Below are 27,487 nucleotides of genomic sequence, written 5' to 3'. Positions count from 1 at the left end.
CGGTACAGGCTGGTGGCGGTGGTGTATCACCATCCAATCTGCAGCAACTGTGTGATGCCATCCCTGTGAAACGTTTCAGACTTGTAGAATCCATGCCCCGAAGAATTCAGGCTGTTCTAGAGTCAAAGGGTGGTCTGACCCGGTACTAGATTTGTGTACCTAATAAACTGTGTATAGAACTGTTTGTCATCAGTATATAATAACAATAAAGTATAGTACTGTTTTGTCACCCGTATGTCATGTTGTATCCATAACGTACTGTATTAAAATGATGGTGCCCATAAGGTCTGGGATTTTATTCACCTAGAGTGGGAACAAGACTTGTTCATTTAGAGACTAAATGTAGTATTATTGATTTGCTCTTAACATTAACAATTGAATCCAGGCCAGACAACAACAATCCATTCCAAAGTCGGAGTAATCCTCGAACTCCATAAAGTAATGCCCTAGATAAGCATCCAAGTGCTTGGATCACATATCATATTGTATGTGATTTGGGACAAGTTTTCTTGAGGGCGAGAGTGGTACAATTCTAGAGGCAATTGTCACAACTGTTGTGTTATGTCACCTTTCAAGATGGATTTTTAAATCTCAGTAATGACCTTTGTGCGAAGCTCATATTGAATGTGAATTTATACTGTATGTAGGAGGCTGATGAGACGATCTATATAATAAGGCTTATATGAGTTAAACATATTTCCATTCTTTGGCCTTGCGGGGTCCTATGGTTCAGAAGGGCTTTCGAAATCCCATATAAAATAATATTGGACCACATGGGGAATTATTGAGAGAGAGAGAGAGAGAGAGAGAGAGAGGGACGAGATTATTGCTGTTTTTTACTTTGAAGCTGAGTAACACAATGATTTCTAATTTCCTTTGGATTTTCTTGGGACATCTATCCAACGGTGCTGCCACAGTAGATTATTCCTAAACCTTACAATAATAGTGCCGCTTTCCCCCCACAATCCAAATCAAAGCAAGTAATACATCTCTGAAGAGGGGCCCCACAGTTAATGGATCCCGTTTTACTTCCATTCCAATCATGAGTCTAATTAATACAATGATGACGTTGAGCACACATCAAATCAATCATTAAAATGTGCATCGCTAACACATTGCTAAGGGGTCAGTCGTCGGGCTACACTATAGTAGTAACGTTCATTACAAGTATTAGTTATAACTAACTAGAGGGAAGTTCGGAATGGAAAAAAAACACATGGCATTGAAAAAGAAACGGGAATTAGGAATGTGTGTATATGATTCCTATAAAGACACCATTCCACAACCAGACAGACAAATTATTTAACAAATTGTCACAACAGCTAAAACACACACAACACAAATGATAGTTTTAGGACAGATAGATACTTACACAGCAGATGAAGCACATGCAAAATCAAAATGAAGCCATGCCACATAGCGAGGCGGTTAGGCAGTTGAAAAAGGAAGAACAAAACAGAGTTCTTCATTGACCATTTCCACAGTGATTTGACTGACTGACTTTCTCCTCGTCCGGCCCTCTCCCAGGAAATGTAACTTGTCAGACATACATTTTTAACTTGTTCTCAATATTCATAAATTAAATTGGAAGCTAATAACATTTTTATGAGCAGCCCAGTAGCCATCTGACAATCTCATTTTGTCAGGCACTGCTCAAACATTATCTGGTCCCTTCCAGGGGCAGAAACATAGTCCTCCTGTCATCTCAGTATTATCACTGAGTGCTACACCAGTGATATTGGCATCTAATCAGTTTGTTGTCAATGTGAAAATGGCAATGTTTATGATGCGTTGTTAGAATTCTGTTAGCGCATCAGAGAGGTGAGAGTGAGTCGAAACACATGCTCATGCTGAATACCGGTACTAACCTTGCAATAATGTTGAGCTAGTAGGCTCAATAACCTCTACACCAGAAGAACAGAACAGAGCAAAATATATAAAACAAACAAAAGCAAACAATCATTAACAATGTTGCCTTAATGTGAACAACACAAAAGTCAAGCTGGTGAATGAGTCTTTAGCTTTGTGGTGCAGTATTAAAGGCATACATGATGTGAAAGGTGTTACTGTTAACCTAAATCATTATGATGATGTGCGTTAGATTAAGGCACAGATTACTAGACTTAGTATGCAGTTCTTCTTACACAAAATCAGTTTGAGGCGTTGATGTTAAGTATGGAAATTGCCTCAGTTATTTATATCAAACAAATTAAATAAAGAGGAATCACAGTCCATTTAAAGTGAACTGTGAGTCATGCACTGTGTAGAAATAACAGAAGTAAGAAATATTCAGTACACTTTATCATAACTTTCATGAATAGGCATTAATACATTATTTATAAACTATTACTAAATAAAAATTTCACTATTTGTAAACATTCATAATAAACCTTTATAACATGTTTAATAATTTATGAAGCATTTAGAAACATGTATAATGGCTTATTCATAAACGTTTTTAAAAAGTGTTACCAACAGACAACATTTTCATTTCGTTGCACCTTGAACACATGGTTTCATGTACTCACCATAAAGGACAAAGCTTGCGTTGGAGCTGCCCAGTTTGTTGATGGCGATGCACGTGTAGTTGCCATAGTCTGCCTCTGAGACGTTGAAGAAGGTCAGCTTGGAGAGCTGCCCGGCGTCCTCGATCTCCATGCCGTCTAAACCATTGAAGATCCTTGAGGAGAGAGAAGGAAACAACTCTGTAGTCAATTAATTCATTTATGAATTTATTTGACCAATTTAAAATGCATATAGAGCTGCCTCAGCCATGCAAGTAAAACAATACATAAAACTTCCTTGTAGGGAAACTCACTGCAGCTAGAAGTTAACGGAAGTCTGAGATAACCGCTATGTCGACTACATATAATATGTCATCGTTATGTTAATGACAGTGACTGTGTCTTGACCATGTATAATGTTAAGAGGTATTACACGAAATTATATGGCCGGTAGGCTTTGAGAGTCTAACCATTTGGTCACTCCACACGTTCTCGTTCTCTCTCTCTCTCTCTCTCTCTCTCTCTCTCTCTCTCTCTCTCTCTCTCTCTCTCTCTCTCTCTCTCTCTCTCTCTCTCTCTCTCTCTCTCTCTCTCTCTCTCTCTCTCTCTCTCTCTCTCTCTCTCTCTCTCTCTCTCTCTCTCTCTCTCTCTCTCTCTCTCTCTCTCTCTCTCTCTCTCTCTCTCTCTCAAAAATCTAAAAGCCTGGAAAAAGCACAGATTCATCATGTTTGCAAACATGCACAACAATTTACCTTCTGTCGTATCGATACCACTCAAAGTCTGCCTCAGGCACCGCATCCACTTCGCACTCCAGCACCCCTCTCTGGCCAAGGGCCACGCCAACGTCTCTGCCCTCTGACACACTAGGGGCATCTACAGGCACACAAGAGGGCACTCATGGGATCAGCGTGCCGGAGAGGCAGTCAAGGTTAGGGCTGTGGCGGTCACAAAATGTTGTCAGCCGGTGATTGTCAAGCAAATAACTGTCGGTCTCACGGTAATTGACCGTTAATTAACATAAACACAGACAGTGCCTTGCAAAAGTATTCATCCCCCTTGGCATTTTTCCTATTTTGTTGCATTACAACCTGTAATTTAAATAGATTTTTATTTGGATTTCATGTAATGGACATACACAAAATAGTCCAAATTGGTGAAGTGAAATGACAAAAAAATACATGTTTATAAAAACTCTAAAAAATTAATAACGGAAAAGTGGTGCGTGCATATGTATTCACCCCCTTTGCTACGAAGCTCCTAAATAAGATCTGGTGCAACCAATTTCCTTCAGAAGTGACATAATTTGTTAAATAAAGTCGACCTGTTCGCAATCTAAGTGTCATATGATCTCAGTATATATACACCTGTTCGGAAAGGCCCCAGAGTCTGCAACACCACTAAGCAAGGGGCACCACCAAGCAAGCGGCACCATGAAGACCAAGGAGCTCTCCAAACAGGTCAGGGACAAAGTTGTGGAGAAGTACAGATCAGGGTTGGTTTATAAAAAAATATCCGAAACTTTGAACATCCCACGGAGCACCATTAAATCCATTATTAAAAAATTGAAAGAATATGGCACCACAACAAACCTGCCAAGAGAGGGCCGCCCACCAAAACTCACGGACCAGGCAAGGAGGGCATTAATCAGAGAGGCAACAAAGAGACCAAAGATAACCCTGAAGGAGCTGCAAAGCTCCACAGCGGAGATTGGAGTATCTGTCCATAGGACCACTTTAAGCCGTACACTCCACAGAGCTGGGCTTTACGGAAGAGTGGCCAGAAAAAAAACATTGCTTAAAGAAAAAAATAAGCAAACAGGCATGTGGGAGACTCCCCAAACATATGGAAGAAGGTACTCTGGTCAGAAGAGACTAAAATTGAGCTTTTTGGCCATCAAGGAAAACATTATGTCTGGCGCAAACCCAACACCTCTCATCACCCCAAGAACACCATCCCCACAGTGAAGCATGGTGGTGGCAGCATCATGCTGTGGGGATGTTTTTCATCGACAGGGACTGGGAAACTGGTCAGAATGGAAGGAATGATGGATGGCGCAAAATACAGGGAAATTCTTGAGGGAAACCTGTTTCAGTCTTCCACAGATTTGAGACTGGGACGGAGGTTCACCTTCCAGCAGGACAATGACCCTAAGCATACTGCTAAAGCCACACTTGAGTGGTTTAAGGGGAAACATTTAAATGTCTTGGAATGGCCTAGTCAAAGCCCAGACCTCAGTCCAATTGAGAATCTGTGGTATGACTTAAAGATTGCTGTACACCAGCGGAACCCATCCAACTTGAAGGAGCTGGAGCAGTTTTGCCTTGAAGAATGGGCAAAAATCCCAGTGGCTAGATGTGCCAAGCTTATAGAGACATACCCCAAGAGACTTGCAGCTGTAATTGCTGCAAAAGGTGGCTCTACAAAGTATTGACTTTGGGGAGGTGAATAGTTATGCACGCTCAAGTTCTGTTTTTTGTCTTATTTCTGTGTAAATCAACTGATACAAACCCCAAAAACATATATTTTAATTCCAGGTTGTACAGCAACAAAATAGGAAAAATGCCAAGGGGAGTGAATACTTTCGCAAGCCACTGTAGCCTACAAGCCACTGACGCAGACCTTTGGAACATCTACATTTTAAAAAGTCTAATTAATCCATGTAATATAGCTATCACCTTCACAATAAATCCATTATTTATTTTAGGCAGGTCTAAGGAAGCATGATATGAAGAAAATGTAGTTTATTTCAGAAGAACAGAATAGCATACTCTGAGTTGTCCTTATGTTAGGTCCTGATGTGGCTACGCCAAATGGCTGTGGGTTACACTAGTTAATTTAGCAGACACTATTTGCTTAGAATTCCGTGGCATTATTTTATATTATTTCATAGTATGAAGAATACAATTGAACAAAGCTGAATAAAATATACATATTTTCTCCAAACAATTTGAGGGAGTGCGCACATGCGGCTATTCTGTGTTGAGCGGTTAACAAAGAAATAGGTACTTCTATATGCTTAATTTAGAGTTATTAATGTAACTTTAGCTCTATAAACGTTGGGGTATATGTTTAGATTTTTAATACATTGTAAGGCTGCATAATGAGAGTCTAATGACGATTAGAAAAAATTTGCTTGAAAGGCATGAGCTCCGCAATAGTCTCTCATTCACAATTAGACAAGCACTTGATAATGCCTCGAATTTCACGGCAGCATCCCCTTCGTGGCAGTAATGCACCCTAAAAATCCATGCCTTTTGCGGCCCGGAGTGTTGCGTTGTGCCCTTCTCCCTGAGTGTGCTGCGCAATCCGAAGCACCTCTCACTCACATGGCTCTCCGTCATGTGATCAGATCTTTCTCACAGGCTACAAGTGAAGACAGACACATCGGGGACGCAACTGCACGTGTCCTTATCCAATTCCGAGGTGCATATTGAAGACATTGGAAGAACTGTCCAAATGTAATGATAATATATAATTCACAAGTGATAGGCTAATATTGTCACCCATCAGACTATTCTTGATTTAATCTTGTCTTTACATATACCAAATAATATATGTGTGAAATTTGTTTTGATTTAGAATGGACCATTATCATGCACCTGTCTCGAAACAGGGGCAGCGGGAATAAATACATGTCATCTATGCACTTAAATAGTGGATGGAGGACGCTTTTCCCTTAATTCATTTTCATGCCAGACAGGTAGGCTATACTCCTGTTGTAAAGATAAGCAATGTCCTTAATATTAGGAAAGTTGAGAAATAAATATAGTAGGCCTAGCCTATAGAAAGCTGATGGGATCCTTCTCTATTTAGTAGAGGCCATCACTCTGTTTTCTCATGCAATTGCATAGCCTATAGAAATGGGCTCTCATGAAGTGTTTGATTTGATTTTCTAATACATTTGCATTGATGTAACAGTGATTAGTGGGACAATAGAGTGCTGAGTACCAGGCAGTTAGCAAGGCTGGTAGGCTACTAATGACCATGAGCAGCATCAGAACTTGGAGAAGCCTAATTATCGTGACTAAATGGTCATGTGGAATTTGACTTCCTTCATTACTCGTGACCGCCGGTGTGGTGGTAATACGGTCACCGCAACAGCCCTAGTCAAGGTATCACATGGGGGTCATGTGTAAATACAGTTGAACAGTTGTAATCAAGTTGAATGGCCAATCTTTGGAGGACAAATGTTTAAATGCAGTGGCGTTTAATTGAACTGGTACTTCAGAGCATGTGGGCTGCATTTCAAGCATAGCACAGTTAATGTTGTAATGTGACTGCCAGCAGCTCCGCGGGTGCATAGGCCATGCGAGAACATTGCTTGGATTGTTTTGTAAGCTATTTGATATCAGGGGGAACTGCCCCAATGAAATCGTAGGATTTCATAGCATAAATTATAACAGCACAAAGTAAATGGACTGTCCTAGGGTGCTCAAAAAGTGCGCTCAGTCAGAACTTCTGGGTCTGCTCTAGTCTCCCTCCCAATGAGTCTCTCGCGCCAGACAGCTTACTTCCGCACTAGAGACTAGAAGGTATAGATGGCGCTAAAGCAAAAAGATAATTGTAATTAACTTGTAAATAAATAATCATAACAGTCATGGAAGCCTGGGACCTGATAAACCGGACATCTGCATCCAACAAGAGTCGAAGGACAGAGGGATGCACTAGCTAGAACCAAAAAAGCATTACTGTGGCTGGCCAATTTTATTGTTCATCAGCTATAGCTAGCTGGTAGCTTGCTAGCTAGTTAGCGCCCATGCCAATTTCAAGTCTTTCTAAACTAATATCTGACTAACTCTGAAATGTTTCAATTATTTCAGGATGGCTAGCACATCATGCTTTGTGACATTATATTAGCTACCTATACCCAGTTAGATACAGTGAGGGAAAAAAGTATTTGATCCCCTGCTGATGTTGTACGTTTGCCAACTGACAAAGACATGATCAGTCTATAATTTTAATGGTAGGTTTATTTGAACAGTGAGAGACAGAATAACAACAACAAAATCCAGAAAAACGCATGTCAAAGATGTTATGAATTGATTTGCATTTTAATGAGGGAAATAAGTATTTGACCCCTCTGCAAAACATGACTTAGTACTTGGTGGCAAAACCATCGTTGGCAATCACAGAGGTCAGATGTTTCTTGTAGTTGGCCACCAGGTTTTCACACATCTCAGGAGGGATTTTCTCCCACTCCTCTTTGCAGATCTTCTCCAAGTCATTAAGGTTTTGAGGCTGACGTTTGGCAACTTGAACCTTCAGCTCCCTCCACAGATTTTGGGATTAAGGTCTGGAGACTGGCTAGGCCACTCCAGGACCTTAATGTGCTTCTTCTTGAGCCACTCCTTTGTTTCCTTGGCCGTGTGTTTTGGGTCATTGTCATGCTGGAATAACCATCCACAACACATTTTCAATGCCCTGGCTGAGGGAAGGAGGTTCTCACCAAAGATTTGACGGCCCCGTCCATCGTCCCTTTGATGCAGTGAAGTTGTCCTGTCCCCTTAGCAGAAAAACACCCCCAAAGCATAATGTTTCCACCTCCAGGTTTGACGGTGGGGATGGTGTTCTTGGGGTCATAGGCATCGTTCCTCCTCCTCCAAACACGGTGAGTTGAGTTGATGCCAAAGAGCTCGATTTTGGTCTCAACTGACCACAACACTTTCACCCAGTTCTCCTCTGAATCATTCAGATGTTCATAGGCAAACTTCAGACGGGCCTGTATATGTGCTTTCTTGAGCAGGGGGACCTTGCGGGCGCTGCAGGATTTCAGTCCTTCACGGCGTAGTGTGTTACCAATTGTTTTCTTGGTGACTATGGTCCCAGCTGCCTTGAGATCATTGACAAGATCCTCCCGTGTAGTTCTGGGCTGATTCCTCACCGTTCTCATGATCATTACAACTCCACGAGGTGAGATCTTGCATGGAGCCCCAGGCCGAGGGAGATTGACAGGTATTTTGTGTTTCTTCTATTTGCGAATAATCGCACCAACTGTTGTCACCTTCTCACCAAGCTGCTTGGCGATGGTCTTGTAGCCCATTCCAGCCTTGTGTAGGTCTACAATCTTGTCCCTGACATCCTTGGAGAGCTCTTTGGTCTTGGCCATGGTGGAGAGTTTGGAATCGGATTGATTGATTGCTTCTGTGGACAGGTGTCTTTTATTCAGGTAACAAGCTGAGATTAGGAACACTCCCTATAAGAGTGTGCTCCTAATATCAGCTCATTACCTGTATAAAAGACACCTGGGAGCCAGAAATCTTTCTGATTGAGAGGGGGTTAAATACTTATTTCCCTCATTAAAATGCAAATCAATTTATAACATTTTTGACATGCATTTTTCTGGATTTTTTTGTTGTTATTCTGTCTCTCACTTTTCAAATAAACCTAGCATTAAAATTATAGACTGATCATTTCTTTGTCAGTGGGCAAACGTACAAAATCAGCAGGGGATCAAATACTTTTTTCCCTCACTGTAATGTGTTTTCACTTATTGCATCTGCATGCAGGTTGCATTCTTCCTGGTGCACTCGTTCGTTTGTGAGCTGGCTGCTAGTTCTAAATAGTATAATCTAATCTGTTCAAAACAGTGGCAGCATGTGCAGCAGTGGTCATTCAGTTTTTTACATGCAAAAGTGAAATAGGTGTATTTATGATGTTGTTCAAATTCACATATCTTTTTATATATCTTCTCAAAGAAACTACTGGTAGTTCGAAAACTTGGCATCATATTTCTGTCATGCTGCTTTGTTGACAACTCCAACCGCCCGCACATTCAGCCAATCCGCAGCCGCCACTGGCTTCATCCATGTGTCTATATTAAATCCCTGCTCATGAGACCATTGACTCAGTGAAACTGTCTGCGAGGGAATAGAATGCTTAGTACAAACCGTAGCAAACCGTTTTGCAACGGAAAACATTTTGCAACAAGTCTCTCTTACTGGACAAGTTTAGGTTAGCCCCTCTCCGTTTCGGCCTGTTTGCTTCCGTTTGGTTCCTAGTGAATACACGCCAGGACTGGGCTGAGATTGAACTCACAGTTGACTGTGATCTCAACGGTCTGGACGTCTGTGGCGATGTCGTTGATGGCGGTGCATTCGTACATCCCCGCTCTCTGTTTGGAGATACTGGGGATGTCCAGGTACTCGTCCTCCGATACCAGGTCAGCTGTGGAGGTAAACAACAAGAAGAGGTTAGGTAAACAATAGGTGAGGTAAGCAACAACAACAACAACAACCCCAACATGTGAGGTAAACAACAACAACGAGGTGAGGTGAAATTAGGTGTACGGCCATGCTATATCAAATCAATGGCCCAATTATTCACCCCACTGTTCTCTAAAATACTTATCGTACATGTTTTCCCATTGGAGAAAAGGGTCAGCCATCATTTTCTAGACCGACCTTATCGACCAACTTATCAAAAGGCAGGGTGATTGAACTGGTCAAAGCCTCACCCTCACATGAAACAGGAATGAAATAACTCAGGTTGTATGAGATTTTGATCCAGGTGGGTTGAAATATGCATAAACAAAAAGATTGGTGATAAAATGCTAAATGGTTCAGTATTAATGTTGTTTGGAGATGGGTGATGGCCACATCAGGGTTGTGTGTTTGATACCAACATTTTTTATTTTTTATTTATTTAACCTTTATTTAACCAGGTAAGCCAGTTGAGAACAAGTTCTCATTTACAACTGCGGCCTGGCCAAGATAAAGAAAAGCAGTGTGATAAAAACAACAACACAGAGTTACATATGGGGTAAACAAAACATAAAGTCAAAAATACAACAGAAAATATATATACAGTGTGGGCGAATGTAGTAAGTTATGGAGTTGAGGCAATAAATAGGCCATAGTGCAAAATAGTTTGCACTAATTTCAGAATGGCTGTGTACAGGTGCAGTGATCGGTAAGAAGCTCTGACAACTGACGCTTAAAGTTAGTGAGGGAGATAAGAGTCTCCAGCTTCAAATATTTTTGCAGTTCATTCCAGTCATTGGCAGCAAAGAACTAGAAGGAATGGCAGCCAAAGGAGGTGTTGGCTTTGGGGTTGACCAGTGAGATATACCCGCTGGAGTGCAGACTACGGGTGGGTGTTGATATGGTGACCAGTGAACTAAGATAAGACAGGGATTTGCCTAGCAGTGATTTATAGATGACCTGGAGCCAGTGGGTTTGGCGACGAATATGTAGTGAGGGCCAGCCAACAAGAGTGTACAGGTCACAATGGTGGGTAGTATATGGGGCTTTGGTGACAGAATTGATGGCACTGTGATTGACTACATCCAATTTGCTGAGTAGAGTGTTGGAGGCTATTTTGTAAATGGCATCGCCGAAGTCAAGGATCGGTAGGATAGTCAGTTTTACGAGGGCATGTTTGGCAGCATGAGTGAAGGAGGCTTTGTTGCGAAATAAGAAGCCGATTCTAGATTTAACTTTGGATTGGAGATGCTTAATGTGAGTCTGGAATGATAGTTTACAGTCTAACCAGACACCTAGGTATTTGTAGTTGTCCACATACTCTAGGTCAGACCCGCCGAGAGTAGTGATTCTAGTCGGGTGGGTGGGTGCAAGCAGCGTTCGGTTGAAGAGCATGCATTTAGTTTTACTAGTGTTTAAGAGCAGTTGGAGGCTACGGAAGGAGTGTTGTATGGTGTTGAAGCTCGTTTGGAGGTTTGTTAACACAGTGTCCAATGAAGGGCCAGATGTATACAAAATGGTGTCGTCCGCATAGAGGTGGATCCGAGCATCACCAGCAGCAAGAGCGACATCATTGATATACACAGAGAATAGCGTCGGCCCGAGAATTGAACCCTGTGGCACCCCCATAGAGATTGCCAGAGGTCTAGACAACAGGCCCTCCGATTTGACACATTGAACTCTATCTGAGAAGTAGTTGGTGAACCAGGCGAGGCAGTCATTTGAGAAACCAAGGCTATTTAGTCTGCCAATAAGAATGCGGTGGTTGATAGAGTCGAAAGCCTTGGCCAGGTCGATAAAGACGGCTGTGCAGTACTGTCTTTTATCGATCGCGGTTATTATATCGTTTAGGACCTTGAGCGTGGCTGAGGTGCACCCATGACCAGGTACGGTGGGATTCGAAATGGTCAGGGACCTGTTTGTTAACTTGGCTTTCAAATACTTTCGAAAGGCAGGGCAGGATGGATATAGGTCTGTAACAGTTTGGATCTAGAGTGTCACCCCCTTTGAAGAGGGGGATGACCGCGGCAGCTTTCCAATCTCTGGGGATCTCAGACATTACGAAAGAGAGGTTGAACAGGCTAGTAATAAGGGTTGCGACAATTTCGGCGGCTAATTTTAGAAAGAAAGGGTCCAGATTGTCTAGCCCAGCTGATTTGTAGGGGTCCAGATTTTTCAGCTCTTTCAGAACATCAGCTGTCTGAGTTTGTGTGAAGGAGAAGTGGAAGGGGCATGGGCAAGTTGCAGCGGAGGGTGCAGAGCTGGTGGCCGGGTTAGTGGTAGCCAGGTGGAAAGCATGGCCAGCCGTAGCAAAATGCTTGTTGAAATTATTGATTATTGTAGATTTATCGGTGGTGACAGTGTTTCCTAGCCTCAGTGCAGTGGGCAGTTGGGAGGAGGTGCTCTTATTCTCCCAAAACTTTTTGGAGTTAGTGCTACAGGATGCAAATTTCTGTTTGAAAAAGCTAGCCTTTGCTTTCCTAACTGATTGTGTATATTGGTTCCTGACTTCCCTGAAAAGTTGCATATCGCAGGCGCTGTTCGATGCTAATGCAGTACGCCACAGGATGTTTTTGTGCTGGTCAAGGGCAGTCAAGTCTGAGGAGAACCAGGGGCTATATCTGTTCTTAGTTCTGAATTTTTTGAATGGGGCATGCTTATTTAAGATTGAGAGGAAATCATTTTTAAAGAACAACCAGGCATCCTCTACTGACGGAATGAGGTCAATATCCATCCAGGATACCCGGGCCAGTCAATTAGAAAGGCCTGCTCGCTAAAGTGTTTTAGGGAGCGTTTGACAGTTATGAGGGGTGGTCGTTTGACCGCGGACCCCATTATGGACGCAGGCAATAAGGCAGTAATCGCTGAGATCCTGGGTGAAGACAGCGGAGGTGTATTTAGAGGGTACATTTGTCAGGATGATATTTATGAGGGTGCCCATGTTTACAGATTTAGGGTGTACCTGGTAGGTTCATTGATAATTTGTGTGAGATTGAGGGCATCTAGTTTAAATTGTAGGTTGACCGGGGTGTTAAGCATATCCCAGTTTAGGTCACCAAGCAGTACGAACTCTGAGGATAGATGGGGGGCAATCAGTTCACATATGGTGTCCAGGGCACAGCTCGGGGCTGAGGGGGGTCTGTAGCAAGCGGCAACAGTGAGAGACTTATTTCTGGAAAGGTGGATTTTTAGAAGTAGAAGCTCAAACTGTTTGGGCACAGACCTGGATAGTATGATAACATGGGCCACATGCACTGAATACATGTAATAACTGTAAATCACTTTGGATTTGTACATCGATAATGACCATAACTACACTCAGGAATTTAATTGACTTATTGACTACATCACAAAGAACTGATGTTATTGTATTGTGGGAAAGTCAAGATCAACTACAAGCTCCTATGATTCCAAGCAACAATGATTAATGAATTGATTGACTAGCCAGATGCTTAAAGAACCAATGAACCCCTTTGTGTCAGGATTCTGACTGAGAGAAAGGTTTAAGTGTGAATCAATTGGAGACTAACCCAGAACATGCACAATGTCACATCATCATCAGCAGTGTACAGCATCATGAAGACGAATGATCCAGATCAATCATGCAATGAGCTGATCTGTTTTGAAATGCTTGGGTCATAAGAACATCACATGTTAGAAACAATTAAAATACTTTGCTTCAGGGGATTGAGGGGTCGGGGCTATTTCATGTCTTGTATATTAAGTGTCCTTATTCAACTGTTATTGTCTGTCTTTGGAAAACTGAAAATGTATAGATAAAGAAAGAAAATATACTATTTTGAAAAGTCTACATCTACAGAGGCTTTTGGAGCAGCCCATTTATGTTGTATTCCTCACTCTATCCTTTCCTTAAACATGTCGACCCAAAACTAAAACAGCCTCCACGCTCGTCACCATTCCGCATACTGACACTTTCCTGTGGAAAACATGACTAGCTGATTAGCGTAGCCGCCTTTGTAGTATTGCGATTTAGCCATCACAGCTCTGCTCACAGCTCGAATCACCTGACGAGGGTCAGGAGAACCCTTGGAATGCACAGGTGGTCTTGTCTCTCGTGTCCCTGATTCTCTCTCGCTCTCGTGTGTCTCTCTTGTGTCCCTCTCCCTCATCTCCCTTTCCCTCTCTATATCTTTGTCTTTCATCATTCTCATTAGCCTCTCATTATATTAACTCACTACTTTTTTCACTACTGCAAAGTCCAATTCAGACTGCATCAGGAAGCGAATTATCGGTTTCATAAAAAAACATATTTCGAGAACTAGATCTAATCTGTGCAGTTGTGTGTCAATAAATCAAATGTTCTTAGGAATGTTATGTAGCCTACTTAGCAATTAGCGGTTTAAATCTCCCCTTCATCACGGTTCTCTGTAGCTCAATTGGTAGAGTATGGCGCTTGTAACGCCAGGGTAGTGGGTTCGATCCCCGGGACCACCCATACCTAAAAATGTATGCACACATGACTGTGTCGCTTTGGATAAAAGCGTCTGCTAAATGGCATATTATATTATTATTATTATTATTATTATTATTATTATTATTATCATTCTGTTCAGAAACTCAGAAATGTCAAACTAACTTACATGTCTGTATATGTGTACCACACTGTCCAAAGAACAAGCTGAATCCATACCATACACCCTATGAAGGATAACAATATGCCTTATAGCAGGCTGTGTATCTAGCTGGGTATCTATCGACAGCGTTATGGCAGATTCTCAAGACCTTTAACTGAGGGGTCATCAGAAGACAGAAATCGACAGACTGTCCTCGTGCTCAACTACTGTACATACTGTATAGGCAACAGTAGACAAACTGCAACAACATATCCTTCACAACTTCACGAGTACAGACTGGGCATTTTCTTCAAACTCTGAAAATGTACTATCTATATGTGAAGGGTCAAAGAAGATTTATCATTACCAACAAGGTGATTTGAAGAGAAAAGACAAGCAAGAGTATATCTATCACACTTTAAAGTGGCTGGGTTAAGCATGGCTTTTTACGGTACAACACAGGCAGTTTGTAGGGGCCATGATTGCCAAGCTGGAGCTATTTTTATCAAATCAATGGTTCCTGGCCCATTTTATGGCTGCCATAAAATATGTGTGCCGTTGGGGGAAAGTAGCTAGCTGCTATCTGCAGTCACAGAGGAGACAAATCCCATGAAAACCAGCGAAAACGCAGCAGCGTATGCCAGTGGGAACCCGCAAATTCCGCTTCCTGTGTGGAGGAAAAAGAGAGGAAGGCCGTGGAGGCCATGTTGGCTCAGCCAAGGCGGAGTTGCCTATCAACTGCAGGCGTTACTGTGCAACTATGAACACAAAATGCTTGTGTGAGAAATACTGAAATAGACTGTATCAAATATAACAGACTGTACACTTTGGAGAAAATCTAACAAATAAACACTGTGTTAAAATGCAATCCGCTACTTGAAAATCCTGAATACTCAATACTGAAGTACTCAAGTAGTTCTTGATACTGAAGGGGTACAGGAGGACAAGCTGTCAGTGAGAGACGAGATGCCACATAGATAACACCGCTTTCTCCACGCTGTATCTCCAGTTGCCATCCATTTCTCGCAGACAAAGAAAAAGTGTACACTCAGGAGACCAGACCACACAGATGGAGAGAGCAGAGAGGTAGGGGTGGGAGGGGGCTGGGATAGGCTCCCTGTTGCCGAGGCTCCCTTGCACTCGCTGTGTCTTTGAAAACCAAGGAAGCACCACACTTGTGACGCAGGGAGATTCCGGTTATAGATATATATATACATATATATATATATATACATATATATATACAGTGGGGAGAACAAGTATTTGATACACTGACGATTTTGCCGGTTTTCCTACTTACAAAGCATGTAGAGGTCTGTCATTTTTATCATAGGTACAATTCAACTGTGAGAGACGGAATCTAAAACAAAAATCCAGAAAATCACATTGTATGATTTTTAGGTAATTAATTTGCATTTTATTGCATGACATAAGTATTTGATCACCTACCAACCGGTAAGAATTCCGGCTCTCACAGACCTGTTAGTTTTTCTTTAAGAAGCCCTCCTGTTCTCCACTCATTACCTGTATTAACTGCACCTGTTTCAACTCGTTACCTGTATAAAAGACACCTGTCCACACACTCAATCAAACAGACTCCAACCTCTCCACAATGGCCAAGACCAGAGAGCTGTGTAAGGACATCAGGGATAAAATTGTAGACCTGCACAAGGCTGGGATGGGCTACAGGACAATAGGCAAGCAGCTTGGTGAGAAGGCAACAACTGTTGGCGCAATTATTAGAAAATGGAAGAAGTTCAAGATGATGGTCAATCACCCTCGGTCTGGGGCTCCATGCAAGATCTCACCTTGTGGGGCATCAATGATCATGAGGAAGGTGAGGGATCAGCCCAGAACTACACGGCAGGACCTGGTCAATGACCTGAAGAGAGCTGGGACCACAGTCTCAAAGAAAACCATTAGTAACACACTACGCCGTCATGGATTAAAATCCTGCAGCGCACGCAAGGTCCCCCTGCTCAAGCCAGCGCATGTCCAGGCCCGTCTGAAGTTTCCCAATGACCATCTGGATGATCCAGAGGAGGAATGGGAGAAGGTCATGTGGTCTGATGAGACAAAAATAGAGCTTTTTGGTCTAAACTCCACTCGCCGTGTTTGGAGGAAGAAGAAGGATGAGTACAACCCCAAGAACACCATCCCAACCGTGAAGCATGGAGGTGGAAACATAATTCTTTGGGGATGCTTTTCTGCAAAAGGGACAGGACGAATGCACCGTATTGAGGGGAGGATGGATGGGGCCATGTATCGCGAGATCTTGGCCAACAACCTCCTTCCCTCAGTAAGAGCATTGAAGATGGGTCGTGGCTGGGTCTTCCAGCATGACAACGACCCGAAACACACAGCTAGGGCAACTATGGAGTGCTCCGTAAGAAGCATCTCAAGGTCCTGGAGTGGCCTAGCCAGTCTCCAGACCTGAACCCAATAGAAAATCTTTGGAGAGTGCTGAAAGTCCCTATTGCCCAGCGACAGCCCCGAAACCTGAAGGATCTGGAGAAGGTCTGTATGGAGGAGTGGGCCAAAATCCCTGCTGCAGTGTGTGCAAACCTGGTCAAGACCTACAGGAAACCTATGATCTCTGTAATTGCAAACAAAGGTTTCTGTACCAAATATTAAGTTCTGCTTTTCTGATGTATCAAATACTTATGTCATGCAATAAAATGCAAATTAATTACTTAAAAATCATACAATGTGGTTTTCTGGATTTTTGTTTTAGATTCTGTCTCTCACAGTTGAAGTGTACCTATGATAAAAATTACAGACCTCTACATGCTTTGTAAGTAGGAAAACCTACAAAATCAGCAGTGTATCAAATACTTGTTCTCCCCACTGTATATATATATATACAGTGGGGAAAAAAAGTATTTAGTCAGCCACCAGTTGTGCAAGTTCTCCCACTTAAAAAATGAGAGAGGCCTGTAATTTTCATCATAGGTACACATCAACTATGACAGACAAATTGAGAGAAAAGTTTTCAGAAAATCACATTGTAGGATTTTTAATGAATTTATTTGCAAATCATGGTGGAAAATAAGTATTTGGTCACCTACAAACAAGCAAGATTTCTGACTCTCACAGACCTGTAACTTCTTCTTTAAGAGGCTCCTCTATCCTCCACTCGTTACCTGTATTAATGGCACCTGTTTGAACTTGTTATCAGTATAAAAGACACCTGTCCACAACCTCAAACAGTCACACTCCAAACTCCACTATGGCCAAGACCAAAGAGCTGTCAAAGGACACCAGAAACAAAATTGTAGACCTGCACCAGGCTGGGAAGACTGAATCTGCAATAGGAAGCAGCTTGGTTTGAAGAAATCAACTGTGGGAGCAATTATTAGGAAATGGAAGACATAAACCACTGATAATCTCCCTCGATCTGGGGCTCCACGCAAGCTCTCACCCCGTGGGGTCAAAATGATCACAAGAACGGTGAGCAAAAATCCCAGAACCACACGGGGGGACCTAGTGAATGACCTGCAGAGAGCTGGGACCAAAGTAACAAAGCCTACCATCAGTAACACACTACGCCGCCAGGGACTCAAATCCTGCAGTGTCAGACGTGTCCCCCTGCTTAAGCCAGTACATGTCCAGTGCATTTGGATGATCCAGAAGAGGATTGGGAGAATGTCATATGGTCAGATGAAACCAAAATAGAACTTTTTGGTAAAAACTCAACTCGTCGTGTTTGGAGGACAAAGAATGCTGAGTTGCATCCAAAGAACACCATACCTACTGTGAAGCATGGGGGTGGAAACATCATGCTTTGGGGCTGTTTTTCTGCAAAGGGACCAGGACGACTGATCTGTGTAAAGGAAAGAATGAATGGGGCCATGTATCGTGAGATTTTGAGTGAAAACCTCCTTCCATCAGCAAGGGCATTGAAGATGAAACGTGGCTGGGTCTTTCAGCATGACAATGATCCCAAACACACCGCCCGGGCAATGAAGGAGTGGCTTCGTAAGAAGCATTTCAAGGTCCTGGAGTGGCCTAGCCAGTCTCCATATCTCAACCCCATAGAAAATCTTTGGAGGGAGTTGAAAGTCTGTGTTGCCCAGCGACAGCCCCAAAACATCACTGCTCTAGAGGAGATCTGCATGGAGGAATGGGCCAAAATACCAGCAACAGTGTGTGAAAACCTTGTGAAGACTTACAGAAAACGTTTGACCTGTGTCATTGCCAACAAAGGGTATATAACAAAGTATTGAGAAACTTTTGTTATTGACCAAATACTTATTTTCCACCATAATTTGCAAATAAATTCATAAAAAATCCTGTAATGTGATTTTCTGAATTTTTTTTTCTCATTTTGTCTGTCATAGTTGACGTGTACCTATGATGAAAATTACAGGCCTCTCTCATCTTTTTAAGTGGGAGAACTTGCGCAATTGGTGGCTGACTAAAAACTTTTTTTCCCCACTGTAGCTCTGCTGAGGAGTCCAACTGGCGGCACACTCCGTTAATGGTATTCTACAGCAATGGATACACTTGCTGCTCCAGCTCAAATTGAAATAGGATTTTAATGCGGAATATGTTCTTGTTATAAACATAATACTCCCTCTGTTGGTTTTATAGACTAGTGATGGGACTGTACAAGTGAATAACAGAATTAGCAGCTTTTCCTAATTAGGGAGAATGTTACCTTCTTATCTTCCCAGCTGGAAAGCCAAACTACCCACATGGAAATATAAGACAGGTTTTAACATCCAGCTGTGGACCTATTCAATCGGCCTAATTATTTCACCATTTGAGAAATAAATACACATCATGATCACCCCCCGTAAACTTTTAATGCGGCAAATATCAATTTGGAATGGATATTAATTAACGTAAATTGGCGTCACGTGTTTTGGTTTAATTATCTTGTAATAAGTGCAACCTGTTTTTGTCTGGTATAGTTTCGTGCGGGTGGGTATTTCTGTATTTCGTTAACCTACTTAATGAATCAGCAGTTCATATTCAAAATGACTGGATTGCTTTGTCGCTTGACATTGAGCCTCTGCACACTCTTTCTTTTCATTGGATCCCAATGGCAGTATCTTCTAAATAATTCAAATAATGTATCTTCAAATGAAAAGACAGGCTCATAAGTGCATAATAATTAACTCCCGTGTGTGCTGTTGCCATCTCTTCTATCTTTAACAGACATCATACATAAGGCTTGACAACAATGGAAGAGTTGACTACAGTACATACAGTATGAGGCTAGAAAAGCATGTACATACATACACAGCCTTGGGTTATATACGTGAACTTCACAATATTCAACAAGGTATTTATAGTATGCACATCTTACAGTGAGGCTTCAAAGGTCTATTGGTCTATAAATTGTGCCTTCTTGTTTTATACTGATGCTAAAATGTTTATTCTATTCTACGGAGCCATTTACTTTATGTTCATATTCTTTATATTTTTTCGTATTTATTTTTGTTGTTGAATTGTCGAGAAGGAACCTGCAAGTAAGCATTTCGTTGGACGGTGTATACCATATGTATCCTGTACATATGACTAATACAACTTGAAACTCTGAAACTACAAACGGCAAACTTCACCTCAGTGCCAACACCAACACTTGTTAAACCTGGCATTCAGTTACCTCTGTGCTTCATTGTGAAACGAAGCAGAAACTAAGAGGATCTACCTCCAAAGGCTCCAATTCCACTGTGTAAATGCAGTTAAGAGCAATTGGTAAAAACCATGAGCCTTGAAAGGAATAAAGCTGTTTCTTTGAGTGCATATTCTAAACACACTAGGCTTAAAGTGGAACTGACAGCGCTTTAGCAACATTAAATCTTATTAAAATCTGTTCATATACAACCCCAGGAAGAATGACACTTGTAGTTTTTTAAAAACGTTTTCTGACAAGCGATCACTTAGATATGGTAATTTTCATGTTTTCATAAATTCATACAATGTTTGGGAATGACGTTTACATTTGAAGTCGGAAGTTCACATACACTTAGGTTGGAGTCATTAAAACTTGTTTTTCAACCACTCCACAAATTTCTTGTTAACAAACTATAGTTTTGGCAAGTCGGTTGGGACATCATTTGAGTCAATTGGAGGTGTACCTGTGGATGTATTTCAAAGCCTACCTTCAAACTCAGTGCCTCTTTGCATGACATCATGGGAAAATCAAAAGAAATCAGCCAAGACCTCAGAAAAGAAAAATGTAGACCTCCACAAGTCTGGTTCATCCTTGGGAGCAATTTCCAAACGCCTGAAGGTACCACGTTCATCTGTACAAACAATAGTACGCAAGTATAAACACCATGGGACCACGCAGCCGTCATACCGCTCAGGAAGGAGACACGTTCTGTCTCCTACAGATGAACGTACTTTGGTGCGAAAAGTGCAAATCAATCCCAGAACAACAGCAAAGGACCTTGTGAAGATGCTGTGTCACGATCGTCGTAGAGAGTGGACCAATGCGCAGCGTTAGTTGCAAACATACTTAACTTTATTATCTATAGTGATAATAAAACAACAAAACAATAAATGAAACGTGCAGTCCTACGGTTAACACGGAAACAAACCAAACGGAAACAAGATCCCACAAACACTAAGGGAAACAGACTGTTTAAATATGGCTCCCAATCAGAGACAACCAGCAACAGCTGACACTCGTTGCCTCTGATTGGGAGCCACTCTGGCCAACATAGAAATACCACAACTAGAACTCCCACACAGAACATAAACACATAGAATTTACACACCCTGGCTCAACATATAGAGTCCCCAGAGCCAGGGTGTGACAGTATCCCCCCCAAAGGCGCGGACTGCGACCGCGCCTGAACATAAACAAACCAGGGGAGGGCTGGGTGGGCATTCCTCCTCGGAGGCGGTTCTGGCTCCGGGCTTGACCACCACCCTCTAATAATCCCCCCGTAGCGCCCCTGGTCCGGTCTGGCCCTGCTGGCTGGAGCTAGACTGGACATCGTAGGAGCGGCTTGCTTCAGCTCCGGTGTGGAGCAGCTGACCGGTACCTGACCAGGCACCGGTGACCCAGGCACGGGTTGTGCCGGACTGACGACGCACACCCCTGGCCTGGTGCGTGGAGCAGGGACGGGCCGGACCGGGCTGACGGTGCGCACCCCTGGCTTGGTGCGTGGAGCAGCTACGGGCCGGACCGGGCTGACGATGCGCACCCCTGGTTTGGTGCGTGGAGCAGGAACGGGCCGGACCGGGCTGATGATGCGCACCCCTGGCTTGGTGCGTGGAGCAGCAACGGGCCGTACCGGACTGACGATGCGCACCCCTGGCTTGGTGCGTGGAGCAGGAACGGGCCGCACCGGGCTGACGACTCGCACCCCTGGCTTGGTGCGTAGCGCAGGAACAGGCCGGACCGGGCTGACGATGCGCACCCCTGGTTTGGTGCGTGGAGCAGGAACGGGCCGGACCGGGCTGACGATGCGCACCCCTGGCTTGGTGCGTGGAGCAGCAACGGGCCGTACCGGGCTGGCGACGCGCACCGTAGGCTTGGTGCGGGTAGCAGGAACAGGCCGGGCCGGGCTGGCGACGCGCACCGTAGGCTTGGTGCGAGTGGCAGGAACAGGCCGGGCCGGGCTGGCGACACGCACCGTAGGCTTGGTGCGAGTGGCAGGAACAGGCCGGGCCGGGCTGGCGACGCGCACCATAGGCTTGGTGCGTGGAGCAGCAACGGGCCGTACCGGACTGACGATGCGCACCCCTGGCTTGGTGCGTGGAGCAGGAACGGGCCGGACCGGGCTGACGACTCGCACCCCTGGCTTGGTGCGTAGAGCAGGAACGGGCCGGACCGGGCTGACGACTCGCACCCCTGGCTTGGTGCGAGTGGCAGGAACAGGCCGGGCCGGGCTGGCGACGCGCACCGTAGGCTTGGTGCGAGGGGCAGGAACAGGCCGGGCCGGGCTGGCGACGCACACCGTAGGCTTGGTGCGAGGGGCAGGAACAGGCCGGACCGTACTGGGAACACACACCACTGGCCTTAAACGGGGATCAGGAACGGGCCGGACCGGACTGGCAATACACCTCAGTACCTCTCGCCGTGCCACTACATCTTCCTTCCCTCTTCTCACCAATGGCTCCCGTAACCTGGTGGCCTTCTGAATTCACCCCTTATCTGCCTCCAGCAGCCCCGTCGTCCATGCCATGTGCCCCCCCCTAAAAATATTTTGGGGTTGCCTCTCGTCCGTCCGACGACGACACTGTTGACGCCGTTGCTCCTCTCTCCGTCGCGCCTCTACCGTCTCACTCCATGGACGGCGATCCATCCCGGCCTGGATTTCCTCCCAGGTCCAGGACCCCTGCCCGTCCAATATTTGCTCCCACGTCCAGGCTGCCTGCTCCTGGACACGCTGCTTGGTCCTGGTATGGTGGGATCTTCTGTCACGATCGTCGTAGAGAGTGGACCAATGCGCAGCGTTAGTTGCAAACATACTTAACTTTATTATCTATAGTGATAATAAAACAACAAAACAATAAACGAAACGTGCAGTCCTACGGTTAACACGGAAACAAACCAAACGGAAACAAGATCCCACAAACACTAAGGGAAACAGACTGTTTAAATATGGCTCCCAATCAGAGACAACCAGCAACAGCTGACACTCGTTGCCTCTGATTGGGAGCCACTCTGGCCAACATAGAAATACCACAACTAGAACTCCCACACAGAACATAAACACATAGAATTTACACACCCTGGCTCAACATATAGAGTCCCCAGAGCCAGGGTGTGACATGCTGGAGGAAACAGGTACAAAAGTATCTATATCCACAGTAAAACGAGTCCTATATCGACACAACCTGAAAGGCCGTTCAGCAAGGAAGAAGCCACTGCTCCAAAACCGCCATAAAAAAAGCCAGACTACGGTTTGCAACTGCACATGGGGACAAAGATTTCTGATGAAACTAAAATAGAACTGTTTGGCCATAATGACCGTCGTTATGTTTGGAGGAAAAATGTGAAAGCTTGCAAGCCGAAGAACACCATCCCAACCGTTAAGCACGTGGATGGCAGCGTCATGCTTTGGGGGTGCTTTGCTGCAGGAGGGACTGGTGCACTTCACAAAATAGATGGAAAATTATGTGGAAATATTGAAGCAACATCTCAAGACATTAGTCAGGAAGTTAAAGCTTGGTCGCAAATGGATCTTCCAAATGGACAATGACCCAAGCAAAACTTCCTATAGAAAATGTGTGTGCAGAACTGAAAAAGCGTGTGTGAGCAAGGAGGCCTACAAACCTGACTCAGTTACACCAGCTCTGTCAGGAGGAATGGGCCAAAATTCACCCAACTTATTGTGGGAAGCTTGTGGAAGGCTACCCGAAACGTTTGACCCAAGTTAAACAATTTAAAGGCAATGCTACCAAATACTAATTGAGTGTATGTAAACTTCTGACCCACAGGGAATGTGATGAAATAAATAAAAGCTGAAATAAATAATTCTCTCTGCTATTATTCTGACATTTCACATTCTTAAAATAAAGTGGTGATCCTAACTGACCTAAAACAGGGAATTTTTACTAGGATTAAATGTCAGGAATTGTGAAAAACTGAATTTAAATGTATTTGGCTAAGGTGTATGTAAACTTCTGACTTCAACTGTATATAGTAAGGCATTTGTGAAAATTCTATAGCAACATAGAGTGGGAAAGCGGCCGTGCGTTTGGACAATGAATAGACATTGTAGTAGATAAAACCTAATAAAAACATCTGTCTTGTCCAGGACCGGAGTCTATGAAGACCGGTGTGACATAGCCAATCAGAGCTACAGTTGGACTATATACAATAAGCCATTTGCCACACGGGCCTGCCATCATTTACTTTGAACTGGACTGTGTTTTTACAGGGAGTCGCAACAGTGTGAATTTAGATCATTAGAATGCTTTCGCAAAAAGCCAAAAAATACAAAAAATGTCTGCAAATATGTAAATACCACAGGAGTCCTCTTACATTTGGGAACTTCACAGTCCTATTGATCAAACAACCATGAAAAGGTAGGCTCTCTCTCCCTCAGTTGCCTATGCACATGAACATGATCAACAACTAATGCTAGCCAGAGCGAGAGAAGCTCAAATCTAACAAGGGAACTTTAGATAAACCCTCTCAAACTTTTTAAGCTAGTTGGCCATCAAAATTGCACTAAAACGATGGGGAATAGTAGCCAGATCGTCCATCTGCAGCTTGTCTGCCAATGAATGCTTGTCCCAACCCACGTTTTGACAACTGAATGGGGACTTGCCTGCCTGCCCGCCAATTTGATCGATGCCAAATACATTTGATTGACAACTAAAAGATATGCTAACTGTGGATAACAGTCGTTCAAGTTCAGCATAGCTAGCTAGCTAGCAAAGTGATAACCATTTATTTTTAGCTAACCAAATGACACCTGCCTCTCTAGCTGTAGACTTAAGAAGAAGCCCACTCAGTACCATTGACTCAAATGTAAATGTCACAGACATGTCTACCTCGGATCAGCCTCTCAGAATAGCACTAAAAACAAACAAGCAACCCAGAAAAGGACAGAAAACAGCCCATATTAATATATGTAGCCTGAGAAACAAGGTTAATGAAATTGACAACTTAATAACATCAGAAAACATTCATATTCTGGCCATCTCTGAAACACGCTGTTATGATGAGTTTCTCGGGTATCAAAGAATCAAGGATGCAAGGATATACTTAGACACTTTGTAGAAAGTTAATGCAAATGTTTAATGATCGGTACTGGGTTCGTTACAACAATGACCAGAGCTTTGTCCTTGGTGTTACGAACTGATTTGATCAAAGGAGCCACTCTCCCTTATATACCCTCTGTTACCATCTTCCTGGCATACATCTGGTAAGTCTTCATTGGCACTCCCTGTCCTTGATGTTCATCACCCTTATCCCAAGTCATATATCCTGTCCCATCAATCATTCTAATATCAACCTCAGTAATCTCCTTTGACATAAGGAATGCAGACTCAGTGGAACCCAAGTCAATTATCCCCTAACTCTTCACTGGTCCACACAATACTATGAAATGACATCATTACACACACTTAGATCATTCCTTTGATGATGCAGTAGTAGCTATACGCGGTTATTAAATATATATGAAAAATTGAAATGCAAATGGAGGAGGTGTTGCCATGTATGTCCAGAGTCATATTCCTGTTAGGCTGAGAGAGGATCTCATGTCAGATCATGTGGAAGTAATATGGCTATAGGTTAATCTGCCTCACTTAAACCTATTCTCGTAGGAAGTTGCTATAGACCACCAAGTGCTAAAAGTCAGTATTTTCACTATTTGTGTGAAATGTTGGATAATGTATGTGATATCAGAGAGGTATATTTTCTGGGTGACCTACATATTGACTGGTTGTCATAAAGGTGTCTACTCAAAAAGAAGCTCCATGCTGTAACCAGTGCCTGCAATCTGGTTCAAGGTATCAGTCAACCTACCAGGGTATTTACAAACAGATCAGGAACTAAATCATCCACGTGTATTGATCACATCTTTACTAATGTTGTAGAAATCTGCTCTATAGCAGTATCCACACTTATCGGATGTAGTGATCATAATATAATAGCCATATCTAGAAAAAACAAAAGTTCCAAAGACTGGACCTAAAATTGTGATTTAAAAAATCATACAAGAGGTTTTGCAATGATTCCTATGTCAAAGATGTGAAAGATATGTGTTGGTCTGATGTGTGTAATGAGGAACATCCTGACGCTGCACTTGAAGCATTTATGAAACTGCTTCTTCCGGTTCCTGATAGGCATTCGCCCATCAAGAAACTGACTCTTAGAACTGCCAAATCCCCATGGATAGATGATGAATTGAACAACTGTATGGCTGAGAGGAATGAGGCAAAGGGAATCGCAAATAACTCTGACAACACAGTAGACTGGCAAACATACAGTCAATTAAGAAATTCAACTAAACAAAAAGAAGAAGAAACTATACTATTGAACAAAGGTAAATGATATAAAGAATGATAGTAAAAAGCTCTGGAGTACTTTGAATGAAATCCTAGGCAAAAAAGCAAACTCGGCTCCATCCTTCATTGAGGCAGATGGCTTGTTCATAACAAAACCCTTTGATATTGCCAACCACTTTAATAACTTTGTTGTTGATAAGATTAGAAAACGTAGGTATGACATGCAAACAACAAATGCTGAGCCTTCATATTCATGCATAATGGACCAAATAATGAAAGACAAGCACTGTAGTTTTGAGTTCCACAAAGTGGGTGTGGAAGAGGTAAAAATATTGTTGCCATCTATAAATAAAGACAAACCACCAGGTACTGACAACCTGGATGGTAAATTGCGGAGGTTGGTAGCGGAATACATTGTGACTCCTGTTTGCAAAATATTCAAAATAAGACTAGAAGACGGTGTGTGCCCTCAGACATGGAGGAAGGTAAAGGTCATTTTGCTACCCCAAAATAGCAGAGCACCCTTTAATGGTTCAAACAGCTGACCAATCAGCCTGTTACAAGTGCTTAGCAAACTTGAAAAAAGTTGTGTTTGATCAAATACAAAGTTATTTTACAGAAGAAAAAAATTAACAACAGACTTTCAGCATGCTTATAGGGAAGGACACTCAACATGCTCGGAACTGACACAAATTACTGATGATTGGCTGAAAAAAATTGATAGTAAGAAGATTGTGGGAGCTGTTTTGTTAGACTTCAGTGCAGCTTTTGATATGATTAATCATAACCTATTGCTGAAAAAATGTAGGTGTTATGGATTTGCATCCTCTGCCTTATTATGGATTGAGAGTTACCTATCTAATATACTGAACAAGAATATACAGGGCATTAAGAAAGTATTAAGATCCCTTGACTTTTTTTTATAGCCTTATTCTAAAATGGATTAAATTGTTTTTTCCCCCTCATCAAGCTATACACAAAACCCCATAATGACAAAGCAAAAAAAGGATTAGATATTTTAGCAAATTTATTGAAAACAAAAAACTGAAATATCACATTTACATTATTATTCAGACTTTGTCGAAGCACCATTAGCAGCGATTAAAGCCTCCAGTCTTCTTGGGTATGACGCTACAAGCTTAGCACACCTGTATTTGGGAAGTCGCTGAACAGCTATTTTCGGGTCTCTCCAGAGATGTTCGGTCAGGTTCAAGTCCGGGCTCTGGCTGGGCCACTCAAGGACATTCAGAGACTTATCCCGAAGCCACTCCTGCGTTGT

The 27,487-nt window shown here is 43.0% G+C and overlaps 1 protein-coding gene across 2 annotated transcripts in view; it reads right to left on the bottom strand.

Annotated features, from left to right (window-relative positions):
* LOC121573950 (opioid-binding protein/cell adhesion molecule-like) overlaps positions 1-27,487 on the bottom strand; it is a 196,067-nt gene that overhangs the window by 16,584 nt on the left and 151,996 nt on the right. Inside the window, exons 4-7 of one of the 2 annotated variants that reach the window (XM_041886367.2) lie at positions 9,540-9,668; positions 3,257-3,377; positions 2,529-2,680; positions 1,869-1,904 (exon numbers count right to left, since the gene is read on the bottom strand). In XM_041886367.2, the coding sequence (XP_041742301.1) occupies positions 1,869-1,904; positions 2,529-2,680; positions 3,257-3,377; positions 9,540-9,668 (438 nt within the window). The remainder of the gene's footprint in view (positions 1-1,868; positions 1,905-2,528; positions 2,681-3,256; positions 3,378-9,539; positions 9,669-27,487) is intronic. The other variant, XM_041886368.2, reaches the window with a different exon arrangement.

This window comes from Coregonus clupeaformis, unplaced genomic scaffold, assembly GCF_020615455.1.
Source record: "Coregonus clupeaformis isolate EN_2021a unplaced genomic scaffold, ASM2061545v1 scaf0016, whole genome shotgun sequence".
NCBI classification, from domain to species: Eukaryota; Metazoa; Chordata; class Actinopteri; order Salmoniformes; family Salmonidae; genus Coregonus; species Coregonus clupeaformis.
This window is presented reverse-complemented; position numbering and strand designations above follow the sequence as displayed.